The 18,888-nt window shown below is 40.1% G+C and overlaps 1 protein-coding gene across 1 annotated transcript in view; it reads left to right on the top strand.

Annotated features, from left to right (window-relative positions):
• galnt16 (UDP-N-acetyl-alpha-D-galactosamine:polypeptide N-acetylgalactosaminyltransferase 16) overlaps positions 1-18,888 on the top strand; it is an 84,061-nt gene that overhangs the window by 23,210 nt on the left and 41,963 nt on the right. The window contains exons 5-6 of the mRNA XM_077238585.1: positions 10,723-10,788; positions 14,315-14,436. Coding sequence (XP_077094700.1) covers positions 10,723-10,788; positions 14,315-14,436 — 188 coding nt within the window. The remainder of the gene's footprint in view (positions 1-10,722; positions 10,789-14,314; positions 14,437-18,888) is intronic.

Here is an 18,888-nt window from a genome sequence, read left to right as displayed (position 1 = left end):
GTCTCCACACACGACTTCCCCACTGCTTTTACACCTGGTACTCTCACTGATTTTGCCCCCCCCCAACCCCCCCCCCCCCCCCCAACCCCTGCTTACATCTCTGAACTAATCAACATAGCAAACGCATCTTCCTGTCATCTTGAATATGCTCCTACTGTTTCACTTAAAAAATGTGCACCTGTTATTTCACTGCCTATTTCACTTCTCATCTCCCATCTACTAAGTACTGGTGCTGTTCCTCTGGAATAAAAAAATGCTGCTGACACTCCTGTCCTAAGAAACCTGGCCTCGACTCCTCTGACATAGCCAACTACAGACCAATCTCAAATCTACCATTTCTTTCGAAACTGCTTGAGAAAGTGGTCATTGCTCAACTTCGAACACATTTGTCATCTAACAACCACTATGAATGTTTTCAATCCGGGTTTCGCACCCTGCACAGCACTGAGACAGCACTTCTTAGGGTTGTCAATGATTTCCTTATGGCCACTGACTCCGGCTCCACCAGTATTATAATTCTTCCAGATATTTCCTTTGCGTTCGACACAATCTCTCACAGTATTCTCATCTCACGACTCTTTGCTCTTAGTATTTCTGGAACTGCCCTATCCTAGTTCACCTCCTACCTGTCTGGTCGCCAGCATTACATCTCTATCCTCCAGGCTAAGTCCACTACTGCCTCTGTCCCACACGGTGTTCCCCAGGGTTCTATTCTTGGGCCTCTTCTCTTTATCATCTACATGCTCCCATTAGGTAACATCTTCCGTCATCATGGCTTTAAATTCCATTGCTACGCACACCCAACTATACATCCATTGTCACCGCAATGCTCCTTTCCCCACAAAATCCATATTATGCTTGTATTGATGATATAAATGCTGGGATGACCAGTAATTTTCTCAAACTCAACACTGATAAAACAGATCTACTTCTTATTGGTTCACCTCAAAATACATCGCATTTCTTTGTTGACAATGTTAATATTGCTGGAGTTTTGGTTCAACCTTCCACCACTGTCAAAAACCTTGGTATAATCTTTGATTCTTATCTTTCCTTACTTCCACACATCTCCTCGCTCACTAATTCTGCCTTCTTTTACCTTCGTAATACGTCCAATTCTGAATATCAGCGATGCTGAGACCCTAGTTCACGCTTTCATCACTTCACGGCTTGACTACTGCAATTCTATTTTCTATGGCTTACCCAATTAATCAATAACTAAGATCCAATATATTCAGAACTCCGCAGCTATGGTCCTCACATACACAAATAAATCTTCCCACTTTACTCCGATTTTACGCAGACTTCATTGGCTACCGTATTCATATTCAATACAAGATACTCCTTATCACATTCAAAGCACTCCATGGTCCTGCCACCAACTATATTTCTGATCTTATCCATACCTACTCCCCAGTTCGTACACTTAGATCTTCTGATACCGGTCTGTTGACGATCCATAGGCACAAACTATCATTGTTTGGTGGAAGGGCTTTTTGTACCACTGCACCAACTCTTTGGAATTTTATTCCCCAACACATCCGCCACCTTTCATCATTACACGATTTCAAAACACACCTTAAAACAAATCTTTTTGCTACTTGTTTCCCTGACTCTATGATCTGATTTTTATGTACATGTAACTCTATCTATTATGTTATCCATCTCAGTTTATTTGTATCGTTTCTATGTCATGTTTCTATGTCATGTTTATTTGAACTTTATTGTAAAGCGACCTTGAGTTTTCTGAAAGGCGCTATTTAAAATAAACGTATTATTATTATTATTATTATTATTATAATTATTATTATTAGTTGTGCGGTGGTCAAATTAAATCTGGATTGGCTCGATGAGAGGCAAGACTCGAGTTCAGACTCCTCGCCACCATCTCCCGTTCTGTCCCGATTTCCACACTGAGGTGTCGAGATCGAGGAAGAATCCTTACTCTGCTCCAGTTGCTACACATCATCAACATACTCTGGGGTAGTAGGGATGTGCGAGCAGGGGTAAGGGCCAATGCTGAAGGTGGCAGAGATGCTTGCGAACAGTCTCTCCTCTTCATCAGTGTTGTCTTGGAGGAAACCTACTAAGCCGTGTAGAGTGACATCTGTGTATGCGATAGCATAGTCAGGGGTGCGTTTCATGTACAACGATGTAACTCCCTGCTTGATCCAAGTAATCCAAGATGGCGCCGCGGATGGCTGCCTCGGTGTGGAGCTCTCCAGCTATTGTGTTGTTTTTGTTCGTTTGTTCTGCGTTTAGTCATTCTTTTCCTATCAGTTTCACCAAAGACGAACTACTGGACATTAGGAAACACACACCAGAAACCTTTTCTACAGTTTTCGATTATTCGGACAAAACGGATGAACTTCCTCTCCTCACCCACACTAACAAGGATTTTTTAAACTCTGCTGCTTTGTGCTTCACTGAAACCTGGCTGATTGAAGCCATACCGGACAACGCAATACATCTGCCGGGCTTCCAGCTGTTCCGAGCTGATCGCATCGCGGAGCTAACGGGGAAAACGAGAGGTGGTGGATTGTGTTTCTACATTAACGAAAGTTGGTGTTCAGATGTAACAACACTGAAGAAGATGTGCTCTCCTAATTTAGAGGCACATTTCATAAACTGTAAACCCTTCTACTCGCCTCGGGAATTTTCCTCTTTCATTCTCGTGAATGTTTACATCCCTCCAGACGCGTGCGTGAGCGCGGCGCTACAACAGCTGGCTGAACAAATATCTGAAACGGAACAAAGGTACCCAGACTCTCTTTTAATCATTCTTGGGGATTTTAACAAAGCAAATCTTTCCCGTGAACTACCAAAATACAGACAGCACGTTACATGTCCCACCAGAGACAGTAATATACTGGACCACTGTTACACCACAATAAGAAATGCGTATCACTCCGTCCCACGGGCAGCTTTGGGGCTCTCTGATCACTGTTTGGTTCATCTCATACCGACCTACAGGCAGAAACTGAAATCAGCTAAACCTGGAATAAGGACTGTAAAAAGATGGACTAATGAAGCAGAGCAGAATCTACAGGCCTGCTTTGATTGCACTGATTGGACTGTTTTTGAAGCTGCTACCAATGATCTGGATGAGCTCACAGATACTGTAACATCATATATAAGTTTCTGTGAGGATACATGCATTCCTACCAGGACATTCTTATCATTCACTAATGACAAACCATGGTTTACTGGGAAACTCAAACACCTTCGTCATGCCAAAGAGGATGCTTACAGAAGTGGGGATAAAATCTTGTATAACCAGGCCAGAAACAGATTGACAAAGGAGATCAGAGTTGCTAAAAGGAACTACTCTGATAAACTGAAAAAACAGTTTTCATCCAACGCCCCATCATCAGTCTGGAATGGCCTGAGGAACATCACCAACTACAAGTCACCATCCCCTCGATCTGTGGACAATCAACACCTAGCTGACGATTTAAATTCATTTTACTGCCGGTTTGAAAAGCCCTCATTCACACCACACACCCGGTCTGATCTGCACTTCACACATTCACCATCACCTCCTGCACTCCAATTATCACTCCCCCCTCCTGCCATCCAACCTGAGCTTAAGGTCTGTGTGGAGGACGTGATTCGAGTCTTCAAAAAACAGAAGACTAGGAAAGCCTCAGGCCCAGACGGCATCTCATCTGCTTGTTTAAAAGCCTGCGCTGACCAACTGGCCCCGGTCTTCACGCAGATCTTCAACAGATCATTGGAGCAGTGTGAAGTTCCCTGCTTCAAATGCTCCACTATCATTCCTGTCCCCAAAAAACCCAAAATCACTGGACTTAATGACTACAGACCTGTCGCTCTCACGTCTGTGGTCATGAAGTCGTTTGAAAGACTGGTGCTGGCCCACCTGAAGGACATCACTGGACCCCTGCTGGATCCCTTTCAGTTTGCTTACAGAGCAAACAGGTCTGTGGATGATGCAGTCAACATGGGACTGCATTATATCCTGCAACATCTCGACAGACCAGGGACTTATGCAAGGATCCTCTTTGTGGACTTCAGTTCGGCCTTCAATACCATCATGCCTGGTCTTCTCACAGCCAAACTGACCCAGCTCTCCATACCATCCTCGATCTGTCAGTGGATCACCAGCTTCCTGACGGACCGGCAGCAGCGAGTGAGACTGGGGAAACACACATCCAAGACACTCACAATCAGCACCGGAGCCCCCCCAGGGTGCGTTCTCTCCCCACTGCTCTTCTCCCTGTACACTAATGACTGCACTTCTAAAGACCCCACTGTCAAGCTCCTGAAATTTGCAGACGACACCACTGTCATCGGTCTCATCCAAAACGGTGACGAGTCTGCTTACAGACTGGAGGTTGAACAGCTGGCTGCCTGGTGCAGTTATAACAACCTTGAGCTGAACACGCTCAAAACAGTGGAGATGATCGTGGACTTCAGGAGGAACAGCCCAGCACTCCCCCCACTCACCATCATGAACAGCACTGTGGAAGCGGTGGAGTCATTCAGGTTCCTGGGCACTATCATCTCTCAGGACCTGAAGTGGGACAATCACATTGACTCCACCGTGAAAAAGGCCCAGCAGAGACTGTACTTACTTCGCCAGCTGAGGAAGTTCAACCTGCCACAGGATCTGCTGATTCAGTTCTACTCAGCCGTCATTGAGTCTGTCTTGTGCGCTTCCATCACTGTCTGGTTGGGTTCAGCTACCAAATCAGACATCAGGAGACTACAACGGACAGTCCGGACTGCGGAGAGGATCATTGGTGCCCCCCTGCCAAACCTCCAGGACCTGTACTCTTCCAGAGTGAGGAAGAGAGCAGGTAAAATCATCACAGACTCCACTCACCCTGGACACCACCTGTTTGAACTGTTACCGTCAAGACGGAGACTCAGATCACTGGCCACAAGAACATCTCGGCACAGGAACAGTTTCTTCCCACAGGCCATTTCCCTCCTGAACAGTTAACACTCCTCCCAAGGCATATGCCTGTAAGTGCAATACTCCCACTGTTTAGTGCAATATGTTATACTTGTATGTAGATTTATTTATTTATAATATTCAAAACACTGTAAATAGGCTCATAATCTGTAAATCTGAAAATGTCTATTCTGACTAATCCCAACTGTGATAGTTTTATTCTCATATATTTTTTATTTTTTATTCTTATAATTTGTAGTATTATGTTTCATGTTGTATTTGTATTTGTATATGTCCACTGGAAGCCTCAATACCAAAACAAATTCCTTGTGTGTGCAAGCACACTTGGCAATAAAGTTCTTTCTGATTCTGATTCTGATTAACTACCACAGTACGATGGATCGTTGAAGACATCAACTAGCTAGTCACGACTGTTTTCCGAAACCATATTGTCGCATATTAGTCGTTCAACCATGTTGGTTTATGGCGTCACACAGGTGGTGGAGTAATAACTTCTTTTAATGAATCTGTTTGAGATTGAATAAATGCTAGATGTTTTGCTAGAAATTACGAAAATGGCATCTGAGGACTATTTGAATCAAGAATACAAAACTGGTGTGCACATCCCAAACACCCAGATTGGACTCAGGTGCAGGTCAGACTACAAAGTAACATAAATGAAAAAAAGAAGCTGAAATTTCTAATAATCTGAGGACTATTTCTCATTTTTCTCAGTTATTTTGCTTAATTTCCAGATTCAATCATAGGCTCGTTCTTACGTACTAGAGCAAGTTCCCACATGCGCACTCTTCAAAAGCGAAAAAAGAGACAGATTGTACTGAATGTCAGCTGGCTTATTTAGCTCAAGAAAAGGATTTATTGAGTCCATGTGTCATGCAAGCAAGTAACTCTGCTTCTAACCACAGGTCGAGAGCTGTTGTTCCAACCACACAACTTTGCGATGCTGTTTGTAAATGTTCATTAAAATGATGGTTTTGGGAAACACAGACTCGTTAAACTGTGCTGATAACGATGGAACTTGCGAACATAGTTGGCTAACGATGCTTTTGGGAAATGCACCCCATGCTAGTACGTCCCTGCAGAACATGGCAGTTCTAGAGGTGTACCAGGCAGACCTGCTAAGAGTTTTGGATCAAGGGTTGACACGGGTTTAGGGCCTGATGTGGTTTAAGACCTATGTCGGGCCACAGATCTTGCCCACCAAGCAGACGCCTCGCGCTATTGGTCATTCTATGGCTGCTATGGTTTATACGGAGAGGCATCTGTGGCTTAATTTAACAGGCATCAAGGAAAGGGACAAGGCCTTTCTCCTTGACGCTCTGATTTTGCCAGGACACCCAACGGCAGTCTGCAGCGTTCAAGGAGATGATCCCTCGCCGTGTCCAAGAGCTGTGCACGACCGAGGCCCAGCTCTCATAAGGTGCATTTTATTCGACCGCAAGTGGACTTCACAGGGTATTTCGCCATCTTAAGTGAAATACCAATCCGAAGGGAGTGAACATGTTCAGTTAGAAGGGCATTGCAAACGGCGTAGGGAATAAGAGAACATTGATACATCACTTCACAGGAATTGAAGAGCGAAAATCACCCAACTGTCATTGCACACCGCGTCACCGGTCTGAACTAACCATAGAGCAGAGCTGTTGGAAGAGATTTTAAATGGCTCTGAGTTTACGTATACATTTGAGTATTCAAAGTATAAAAAGTAAGCATTCAGTATTCATAAATATTGTTATTATTATACAAACTAGAGTATTTATGAAAGGTTAGGGTGATGAATGTTACATTTCAATAGTCTATTGTATGAATATGTAAACAAATTAAAAGTGCTTTTATTATTTTTTAGATACATACTGTGTTTTGTAAGTGCGCCAAGTAGGATACAAAGTATTTCTCAAGCACTAACTGTGCCGCAGAAATTTGGAAAAATATACATGTGAATTTGGGGAAAAGTAACAGATTTCATAGGGCCCTATGTATGAATTCACCTAGCAACGTCCTAGCAACCACCCAGAAGATCCTTGCAACCTTAAAAGCAACATGGTAAAAACACTCAGAACACCGTAGCGATCACATCCACCACAGAGCCTAGCATTATAGTGAGTTGCACCGATTTAAGCAAAACATCTATTGTGATGCTGTATATTCCGTTGTGATTAACACTGAATATAAATTGCACACATTTAATTTCCTCATTCAAAACAAATACTGACAACAATCCACACTCATGTTTCTGAGACACATGCTATCTGACAATCACAGTGTGAATGTGGTCGTGAGATCATGATGACATCTGGATTAGAGTGAGTGTGACTTGACTTTTGTCCTCACAGTAATCTGTGGTTTATCCTCTCCCATCACCATCTGCCACTCTTCCTCTTCACCGTCTTTCTCTAACACATGCAACACACACACACACACACACACACACACACACACACACACACACACACACACACACACACACACACATACACACACACACACACACACACACACACACACACACACACACACACACACACACACACACACACTCAGGGAGAGGCATGCGCTGCGGTTTCTTCTCCCCGGGCTGAGGCACGCCCGGGCTGATGTCGTCAGCGTTGATACAGGGGATTTTGAGGATTCGCCATCTCATACCCCTGCTGATTAGGAGCTTTTTGAGGTTGTTACTCGTGCTGTTGCAAATCAAATTTAGATTGGCCAGCCGAGGAACAAGATGAATATAAAAAGAAAAGTTTACTAGATGAAAGATATTTACCATCTAGGTCATAGCCTCCTCGTCGGGGTTTACCGTTTTTTTCCCAACCTCCACACTGAGGTGTCTAGGTCCTGGAAGAAATTGGTTTCATATCGTGTTTTTAATCCACAAACATCTATTTATAGTAATGTTATGGGTATTAAAAATTATGGTTATGTGAGCTCTCCCGAGTCAGCGTCATCATTAAAAACCCCGGCGTTATCCACCAAGCCATTAAAAGTCACTTGTGGGTAACTGGTGGGTAAAGCGTATTTGGCATCTGGTCAGTCTGCGGCATGCTTGCATACAATGTTGATTTTGCAAGCATACCAAGCTGATCTGCTTAGGGACATCTCCCTCCCCGAGAAGACTGTATGCACTAAAATGGAAACTGTTCTCTGCTTGGTGCGGAGAACGCCAACTGAATCCTGTTAACTGCCCTTTTTGTACAGTACTCGATTATCTGCAAGAACGTTTCTCTGCAGGGATATCTCCTTCCACCTTGAATGTGTATGTGGCGGCTATATCTGCTTACCACACTCCTCTGGGTGGTGTGTGTTTCGCCCCCTTAGACGTTCTGGGTTAAGGGGCGAAACGTCAATGAGCGGTGGTCCCCAGCTGAAGACCCTGCAGCAAAACCGTGTGGTATGCAGTCAGGTTTTTAAGCCTGCCTCAGAAAAAAGGACGCCTCTGCCATGCATAGTCCACAAAAGGCACCGTTGGAGGTGCGACAGGCCTAAGGCCCAGCAGAAAGACCATCTCGCTGTAATGAGTAACCACACTCCTCTGGGTGGTGCATCATTGGGGAGAGATCCACTCATTACTCTTTTTCTTCATGGCACCCTGAGGCTGAGGCCTGCACTGCACACTAGAGCACCGGCTTAGGATTTGGCCATTGTTTTGCAAGGCCTGGTTTTTGCTCCCTTCGCCTTCTTTCTCTTTATTTCTCCTTGGTATTTCTTCTATCAAGAGAATTGGAGATTTGCAAGCCTTGTTGGTTGCTCCTTCGTGCCTAGAATTTGCACCCGGTTTGGTGAAAGCCTTTCTTCACCCTAGGCCGGGTTATATTCCTAAGGTCCCTACTAATATTGCGGGCCCAATAGTGCTGCAGACCTTCTGTCCTCCACCTTTTAATACACCAGATCAGGAAAAACTTAATCTGCTATGCCCTGTGCGGGCTTTGGATGCTTATGTACACAGAGCTGCCCTGTGGCGTAAATTGTATCAACTATTCATTTGTTTTGGGTCACCAAGAAAAGGTTACCCTGCATCTAAGTAGAGGATGAGCAAGTGGGTAGTCGACGCTATCTCACTTGCTTATGAAGCGGCTGGTCAGCCTTCACCCGTGGCTGTCTGGGCCCATTCTACTAGGAGTATGGCTGCCTCAAAGGCTTTATTATTAGGTTTCCCTTCATGACATCTCTGATGCGGCAGGTTGGTCCTCACCGCATACATTTGTTCGATTTTGCGACTTGGATCTAGGCTCCACTCCAGGGTCTAGGGTGTTTGCTTCTTAAGGCTGATTTATACTTCTGCGTCGGACCTATGCTGGAGCCTCTACACTATACAATACGCGTTGGTCTTCATTTATACTTCTGCATCGTTGTCCGCGTTTACGCGCAATTACACATGCAGAGGGAGCATGTGAAACCCGAGGAAGGGGTTCTAGCAAATCACAGCACTTGCATCCGCATAGAATTGACACGTCAGGGTATGTTGAAGGGTACGCGCGCTACACGCAGCCTACGACGTAGCTATGGCGTGAGTTCGACGCAAAAGTATAAATTGGACTTTAGTGTGCGCAATGATTTCACACAGAACAGGCATTTACTATTATGGCGTCGTGGGTATAGTGTTCCCACAGCGTCTCGACGCAGCTCGAGTTCCCTTGGAAGGTAACGTCTCAGGTTATGTATGTAACTCTGGTTCCCTGAAGAGGGAAAGAGACGCTGCGTCGCCCTGCCATACTCCCTGCATGCCTGTGATCGACTTGCTTCGGCCTATCAGAAGCTAGCGCAACCTGTTTTCAAGTGTGCTTTATAGTTTCCTTGTCTATGACGTCACTCGCCGATGACGTCTCGTCACACCATCGGACTTATTATACACATGCTACCCGACGCAATCACGCAGGGGCGTTCCCACAGCGTCTCGACGCAGCTCGAGTTCCCTCTTCAGGGAACCAGGGTTACATACATAACCTGAGATGTTTTCAACATTGGTAATAATAAGAAATGTTTCACTATTAGAATAATTTGTAAAGGATCATGTGACACTGAAGACTGGAGTAATGATCCTAAAAATTCAGCTTTGATCACAGGAGTAAATTGATTTTAAAATATATTAAAACAGAAATCATACATTTTTTAAAACATTTATTTTTAATTTCTATACACATATAGTCTATCATCACATTCAATTAAAGCTGCAAACTCAGCAAAAACATAATTCAGTTTGCCCTGCTGTACATTTTCTACTTATATTTTCCGTCCACTTCAGCAAAAGAATGCAGATGTTCAATAACCATTAGTGCAACCGAGCACAATGCAAATCATTCAATTAAAATTGAACCAGTTCTGCTTCTGGATTCCTAGCTTGTCAGTGGGTTCAGTTTTCAATGCGGTTCCTCTAGAGATCTAGATTTACCTGATTTGTGATCAAGCTGTAATTAATCCTTCCTCTTCCAAAGTCAGCCGCGGACACGGATTGTGTGTGTGTGTGTGTGTGTGTGTGTGTGTGTGTGTGTGTGTGTGTGTGTGTGTGTGTGTGTGTGTGTGTGTGTGTGTGTGTGTGTGTGTGTGTGTGTGTGTGTGTGTGTGTGTGTGTGTGTGTGTGTGTTGTGTGTGTGTGTGTGTGCGTTTCATTCACGGATTGTTTACGTGTATCTTGCCTGTTACATTTTTATCTGTCCATTACTGTAAAATGATCATGTTGAAAAGTTGATATGCACGTGCTGCACACTCCCTTGGGATGTTTGTTGGTGTATTCTGGGACATCTGATGTCTCTCTCTCTCTCTCTCTCTCTCTCTCTCTCTCTGTGTAGCTGATGACTGCCGACTGCTCGCTCAGATCCCAAAGATGCGCTGCCTGAGAAATGAACGCCGGGAAGGTACGTGTGAAATGAGTGGAGTGGAAACACGCTCATATACTGAGTTAAAACATGTTGAATGTTTTATGTTGAATCCGTAAATGCTGTACAATTGTTGGAGAGAATTCATATCTCCTCTGCACTTATTTTTATTTTTTATGCACTTGTACCGTTTTTAATCATACACTGTAAAATATTGTAATCTGCAATTCTTGCCTTAAAGGGAGTTTACTGCTTTTTTTCTTTGGATGTTTGTGTTTATGGGGTGCAATATAACATGTCTAAGTGTGTGGGGTTTTTTTTAAAGCCTTATTTTTCATTAATTTCACCTTTATTGTAAGCCGCTTTCTCCTCTGTCATTGGAACGACCGGTTGACTTCCTGATTCTGTGAAACCACTCCCTCAGAAACAGGCAATGGGCTCAGATTGGTTAGTTGGGCCAGTGTGTTGTAATTGGCTAAAGTGCATAGTGCACATAGTCCGGAGGCGAAAGCTGCATGTGCTCCGGTCAAATGTAAATAGTGTCAATAGCCTACTGCCGTATCAGTTTGAGCCAGAATCAGACCCAGAAAGAGGCAATGAAGACAGTAAAGCAGAACCTCCCCACGGCTCTTACAAAACGTTTCTGAAGGGTACATTTTATTATTATTATTATTATTCTATTCTATTCTGTATTATTATATAAGAATTTCGATACGCTGTTACTTGAAAATGCTACTGCTGCTTATAGCTTTTGAGATACAGTTTTCTCCTGATTAAACATATAACTGAATAAATGACAGGGTAATACCGGTTTTTAAAGTTATTGTTTTATCGATATAATGAACAACGGTTTATCTATTCACAAAACCTAGTTTACTCAGTGTATCGTTTTCTTTAGGTACACGTTTGTCTTACACACACAAAATAGTATCGAAACTAACTGGCTACTATAAACAAACAGCGTTGAGATTGGTTTACGTTCTTGATCAAATCAAAAAATTACGTCATAAAGTATACATGGAAAATACATTTACAAAATTAGTACATAATTACAAATTAAGGGTCCAAAATGTTTGAACGCGTTTGTCATAGACACACGAAATTGGCTACTAAAGCCAGCACAAGCATTTGTTTACGTCCTTGATAAAACTAAAACATTACGTCTGAAATTATACATGCAAATACATTTAAAATTATTAAGTCTTACTTACAGGTTGTGGCCCAACAACCGCTGCCTCTGGTTTTAAAGTTGGAACTGCTTCATGTTTTAGTAACAGTTGAATCCGGCATTGAATTCGTGGAGATTCTGGAAGCTGTCTTCCGTAAAAAGCGCAGCACAGAGAGCTAAATTACGATTGTAATTTTCAGGAACATAATCAAACATAAATTGTAGCCATTGTTGACGAACTACAGCGTCCGTAGGAAGCCCGAACACAGAAGACCTGACAGCTGGGTGAAAATAACACACTTTCGACGGCATGGCTACTGCTCTCCACTAAAGCTCTTCCTCTTTGACAAAGCAGCAGAAATATGGCCATGCCCCCTTTTTTGCATATTCCGGAGAGAGGGTTCATTATGGGTTAGTTACGTTTAAAACCCGGGAAGTATCGTTGTAGTCCCATTCGAGTCGTTTTTGTAGGCATTAAACTTCCTGATTTTTAAAAGATGATATCTCTGCTTACATTGAACTTTCAGTGCAGCAACTTTGCAGATACTGTTCATGCACCAACAGCAACATTACACACTATTTAAAATGAAACAAGTGAAATCGCAATCAACCACCCCTTTAAAGTGCTTTTTCTACCTGATTTACAACCTACTATTTATCCCTTCGCCTTTTTTATTTTGTTGATATAAATTAAAATATAAAATTATATATATATATTAATATATAATATAATTATATTAATATATATATATATATATATATATATATTATATATTTTAATTTATATCAGCAAAAAGAAATTGAAGGTTGTAATAAATCAGGTAGAAAAAGCACTTTAAGGCAAGAATTGTATTATATTATTATACAATTTACTAATAATATTATAATAACATAATCAGATTTTTCACTAGAATAAAACCATTTAATTTTACCTTTTTTCAGTATGCTAAACTAACAAACAAACAAACAAACAAACATAAAGCTTCCAACAGAAATAATTCACTTAAAAAACTTTTAAAAATCCAATAGTCTTTAGTTTAGGGGAAATTGTATATGCCCCTTTGAAGAAGACACACTACTTTTTAAAAGTTTGTTTTTTAAAGAAATTAATTATTTTATTCGGAAAGGATGCATTAATTGTATCAAAAGTGACAGTAAATATGTTGTTACCAAAACCTCTATTTAAAATAAATGCTCAAATAATCATGAAAAAAATGTATCACGGTTTCCAAAAAATATTATGCAACTGTTTTCAACATTGAAAATAAAATATACTAAGAAAAATAAAGTAGAAAACAGTTACTTTAAATTGTAATAATATTTGACAATATTACGGAATTTTTTATCAAATAATGCAGCCTTAGTGAGCAGAAGAGACTTTTAAAAAAAAATATATTTTTTTTTTTAAATCTCACCGACCTCAAACTTTTGACCTGTTGTGTATATCTACTTAATGTTTATGCTTAATCAGCATTAAGGTGTACATAAGCATAGATGATGGACTTAGACAGACAGACTAAATGCCAAAAAACTCCCATTTAGATTTCACATGGTCTTTAAATTGAGTCAACTCAAATCAAGTCACCTTCATTTATATAGCGCTTTTAACAATATGGACTGTTTCAAAGCAGCTTTACAGTGATTAAAGTAACAGAGATTGTTTTGGCTTTACAGCAGCTCTAGAATAAAGTTATTGTCCAGCTAAAGTTAGTTTTGATTGATTCACTTCCGTCGCAATGATCATTAGTTATTAACTTAGGGGCCGCTAACACGACACCGTTCTAACAGAAAATTATTTAATGCGATCCGGCCGCTCATTTGTATAAAACAGTGCCTGGTGGCTCTGAGAATATTTTATCGCTTCCGCGAAGCCACATGAATGGGAATTATCCCGACAACGTTTTATCAGGACAGAGGTAAAGGGAAGGAGGCCTTCACAAGGGAGAAACTAGTGACACTTCAGGACTGTGTTGTCGTTGTGTCAAGGCGTAGGTCCTTCATCAGATCAGGATACGGCCTAGATCCGGCAGACTGCGGTAAACCTCGGGATAAACAGAGAGACTAATATTAGTGTAGACGCCATCCTTCTTATGATGTACAACAAAGTACATCAGGATTTATGGGAAGTGTTCCCGGTTCTGGCTGATCTGAACTATGCAGCCTAACATTGAATTATAGAAGTCTATAATGCTAAGCCAAAGAGTTGTGTTTGTAGTCTAGATTTGAACTGACCTAGTGTGTCTGCTTCAGGGACAATGTTAAGAAGGTTGTTCCAAATTGAGAAACAACTCAGTAATTTACTGATTGAACTGATGAGCTTCATTTGTGCTCTTGTTTGTTATGGGAAAATGAAGTTATGTGTAATGAATGTGTCCCTTGTCTGTTGGTGCTGATCAGGTCTGATCCGGTCTCGTGTCCGAGGAGCGTCTGCGGCTTCGGCCTCCATCCTCACATTCCTGGACAGTCACTGTGAGGTCAACACAGACTGGCTTCAGCCCATGATCCAGAGAGTCAAAGAGGTGCGTTTGATACACTCTCCCCATACATGCAAACCTTACACTAACAGTGCCTTCATTTTTTATTTTTAATGTGAAAAACCCATTGCTATTCGTTAGACTACTCAGCCACCCGAGCACAAACACCCCATAGATCATCACTGTGCCATTATTTACAAAGATTTTACATAAAAGAAAACTTTCCGGCCCCATTTACACCTGGTATTAAGATGCGTTTTGATTGATGACAAGTCGATGACGCTAAATACAGGTGTAAACGGGGTCTAAAACATTCTGTGTTTGTTCTCGACGACCTCTGGTTGAAAATGGACACATTCGACCAGATTGCTTTCGCAGTGTAAACGCTCATGTGCTAGAATGTGTTCGAACAGCCAAAAAAGACTGTCTTCTCTCCGTCTACTGACTTAATGTGCAAACATTATGAGAAGCGCGCTAGCCACACGGAATTTAAACTTTGTCGGCTGAAGACTCAAATTTGGTTTGAAGATGTAAAACGTATCAGGCACAATGTTCTTTCATCATTCCTGATTTCTAACACACACTCACAGCGTTCAGCTGGTCTTACATATATACAGTGACTATGTAATGAAAGTCCACTGAGGCGAGTTGCAGCTGAACCCATGTGCAGTTTATTTACAATAATCCAAAATTAGCAAAACAAAGAGACTTTGACTTTGACTAAAATAAAATAAAAGACAGGAAACTATAAAAGTGAGCCAAAACCCAAACCAACGTGACAAACTCAAAACATGCAAATACAAATAAAATGACAAAGTATTGCAAAGTATAACTACTCCAGAGTAATATTTATTTATTAAAAACGTATCTAGTTATCAGTGGTTTTCAACTAGTGGGTCGCAACCATTTTTGAGTCGCAGATCTGTTCTGATAGTGTAAGACAACAGGGATATAACAGTGCTAAATACCAATCAAATTAAACCAACCAAATATTCATCTATTTTTAGGAAATAAATATGATCTTTTAAAAAGGAGAAAACATTTCCCGTATACACTACCAGTCAAAAGTCTGGAATAATTACTATTTTTAGTCTCTTATGCTCACCAATAAAGCATTTATTTGATTAAAAATACTGTAACAGCAGTAATATTGTGAAATATTATTACATAAAATAACTGTATAACTGTATATGTACTATATGTAAGCTGAAATTTATTCCTGTGATCAAATCTGAATTTTCAGCATCATTACTCCAGTCTTCAGTGTCACATGATCCTTCAGAAATCATTCTAATATGATGATTTGACTATCAATTATTACCAGTTATTATTGGTTCTCAATCATTAATAATTGTTCTTATTATTCTCAATGTTGAAAAAGTTTTTGCTGCTTCGGTTTGTGTGTTTGGAAACTGCAGTTTTATTTTAAATTGTAATGCAGTTTTCCCAAAATTACAGTTTTTACTATATTTTTGAACAAATAAATGCAGCCTTGATGAGCAGAAGAAAAAACATTAATAAAAATCTTAATTACTCTAAACTTTTGACCGTCAGTGTAGTTTGTTGTTGACATCAAACTTGTCAAAGTTTCTCCAGTTAGTCAGGTGCCAACATGTAGGATTTGTCATCGAGAATTGGCGAAATCTCTAGCTATTTTCCAGACACCATGCAGACATTCTGTGTTTTGTGCGCAGGAGGAACGTCAGAAGTGTATGTAGCTTATGAGGAACACTGATCATGTCTGATTTAGAGCAGTGCTTTCTTCAGGAATCATACTTTACATTGGTTTGCGTCATCAAGTCATTACGCAAACAGTAATTGAAAAAAAGTTGTTTACTGTACAAAATTAAACACAAACGTCCCAAATCTGGAACAGGCAAAACAGAATGCAAAGTAATTGATGTTTTGGAAAATTGAATATAAATGTCATTTGAATTTGATGCTCTCAGCACAAAACACATTGCGTCATGATTATCATCACTGCATGAGCCTATATTTAATGTAGTCGAGATCAAAATGTCCTTTACCTTGTTTAAATTTGTTCACAATTTCAGAGGACGATGCATGTCATGCAACCTGCTAATTTGACTAGCTTCTATCTAGTGACACATGATTTTGCACAATTACTATAGTATAATAAGATTTTTTTACTTCTGTCCGTGACCCATCAGAATGAACTTGTGACCCATTTAGTAAACCGGAGAGCATTAAAGGGCATTAAACTACTTTTAGATAGTTGTGTGTTGTGCTAGGACGTTTTAATACACTCTCGGTCTTTGTGACCTCTGCAGCAAATCACAGTGCTTCAACATTGTAAGTGTTGAGAGTCAGTAGTGAGTCATGAATGGCCTGAATCCAGTCTGGTTCTTAAGAGGGATATTTTCCCAGAATCCAAGCGAGTGGAAAGCAGTTTGTCTTCTCGCAGCTGCACCATGTAGCCTCTCTCGTCCTAAATCATCAAGAGTGATTATCTTCATCATCATCATCATCATCATCATCATCATCATCATCATCATCATCATCATCATCATCATTTACTCAACTGCTTTCCTCCAGCATAAGAGCTGTAAATGATCTTGTTTGTGCTACAGACATTTATACAGAATGATTTTTCAGAAGTAAAAATAAAAATTTGGTCATACCAAATGTAAAATCAAAAATGTATTTTTTATATACAGTTTATTTGCTTAGAATCTGTTTAAAACAGTCCATGAATGTTCCTATTTCTTTTCCATTTTTTATTCAGGGGTCTTTTTTTATACTAAGTTTATATATTTGTGATCGCTTTGTGTTTGTGGTTTTCTCAGTCAAACACAATGAGATGACGCAGGTCTGAATAATCACAGAACTAACGACACACACTGAGAGAAACACACGCTGTCTGTTCTCTTCAGACAACACTGTGAAAGTGTTCAGTGACTCAGTCTGACTCTTCAACCTTCAACAGATTAACAGCTTCAAATGTATATGGAGCTAGAAAAATGACAAAGGAATTTGAATTTTGTACATTTGAATTTTAGAATGTTTTGTGGCATATTTTTATGGATCTGCATTTATAAACAGCAGATTTGGTGAAATTGGTTGAAAATACCCAGGTTATGACATTAAAGAAATTACAAAGTTTGTAGCTAAAGAAGAAAAAAATAAAAATCTGTTAAATGTCACATTTTATGCAATTCAGATTTACAAAATTCAAATATTTTTGCATTTTTCCTGGATCCATAAAAATAACAGTTTGATTTACAATAGTAAATGGCCATTTGAAATTGAACAAAAAAAAGAATAATAGTTTTTATTAATAAAAGTATTATTCTAGAGTAAAACATCATTTAAACATACCTTGTTTGGACACTGTACTCAAGATATAAATTTCAGTTGATTTGGATAACACAGTTTTAAAAAACCAACTTGTAAACTAATTTAAACCCTAATAACTGCATTAAAAATATTTAAATAAAATCAAGATGCAGATAATTAAAAATAAACTTGTTTTAAAATTTATGAATGACTGTCAAATATGCATCAAAGTAAGTTTATTAGTTTGTTTAGGTTAAAACTGTGTAATTGAAATGGATGGAAAAATTGACAAGCCATGGACGACTAAGTGGAGTGTCCTAATGTTGTTTATGATTGTCAAATGCTGTATGAATCTATGTGGGATATGTTGCAGATGGATTTTCTTCACACACACAGACACAGACACACACACACACACGCACGCGCACACACACACACACACACACACACACACACACACACACACACACACACACACACACACACACACACACACACACACACACACACACACACACACACACACACACACTGCAGTTCAGTGTCTGCATAGAGCGCCAGCTCTAATTGAAAACATTTGATTTTCTTATGCAGTTGTAATATGAACTTCCCCCACACAAGTTTTTTTTTTTTAATGTGACACACGCTTACAGTACATGCTCATAAATAGTTTTACTTAGTTTTAAAGTGTACTCACACAGCAGAAAACCATATTTAAAATTAGTAGCAAGCCTTGCAAATCACACACAATAATGCAACAACTGGCCTTGTAAATGTAGAAACCTTTTTATATCTTAATTTAAAAAAAATCAATGTGCATTTATAACATTCTACTTATGTAATATATATGTTATTTATGTATCTGTTACATTACGTTGGCATTAAAACAAACAAACAAACAAAGGGGATTTCTAGTTCAGCTGCTGAGGGAGGGAGTGACTATAAATTTGACATCTTTCTCTCTTTTGACTGCCACGATCCATCTCTATAATGATACGATCCATATAATTCTTTCCTCTTTTGGAAAGTTGTGAAAAACAAACACAATAGAAAGTTGCTGTTACAGAAAATGGAGAAATATTTTTGTTATGGTCTGCTTTAAGTTTACGCTGCTATGCTGTAGTTTACTCTGAAAAGTGTGCATTGTTTTCAGTGCAGCTGAAACCAGACTTAAAGTGGTCAGCTGGTGCCCTAGCCTGG

Source organism: Siphateles boraxobius, unplaced genomic scaffold, assembly GCF_051911475.1.
Source record: "Siphateles boraxobius isolate OS27281-9 unplaced genomic scaffold, OSU_SipBor_1 22, whole genome shotgun sequence".
Lineage (NCBI taxonomy): Eukaryota > Metazoa > Chordata > Actinopteri > Cypriniformes > Leuciscidae > Siphateles > Siphateles boraxobius.
Note: the sequence above shows the minus strand (reverse complement) of the source record. Positions and strands in the feature narration are given on the sequence as shown.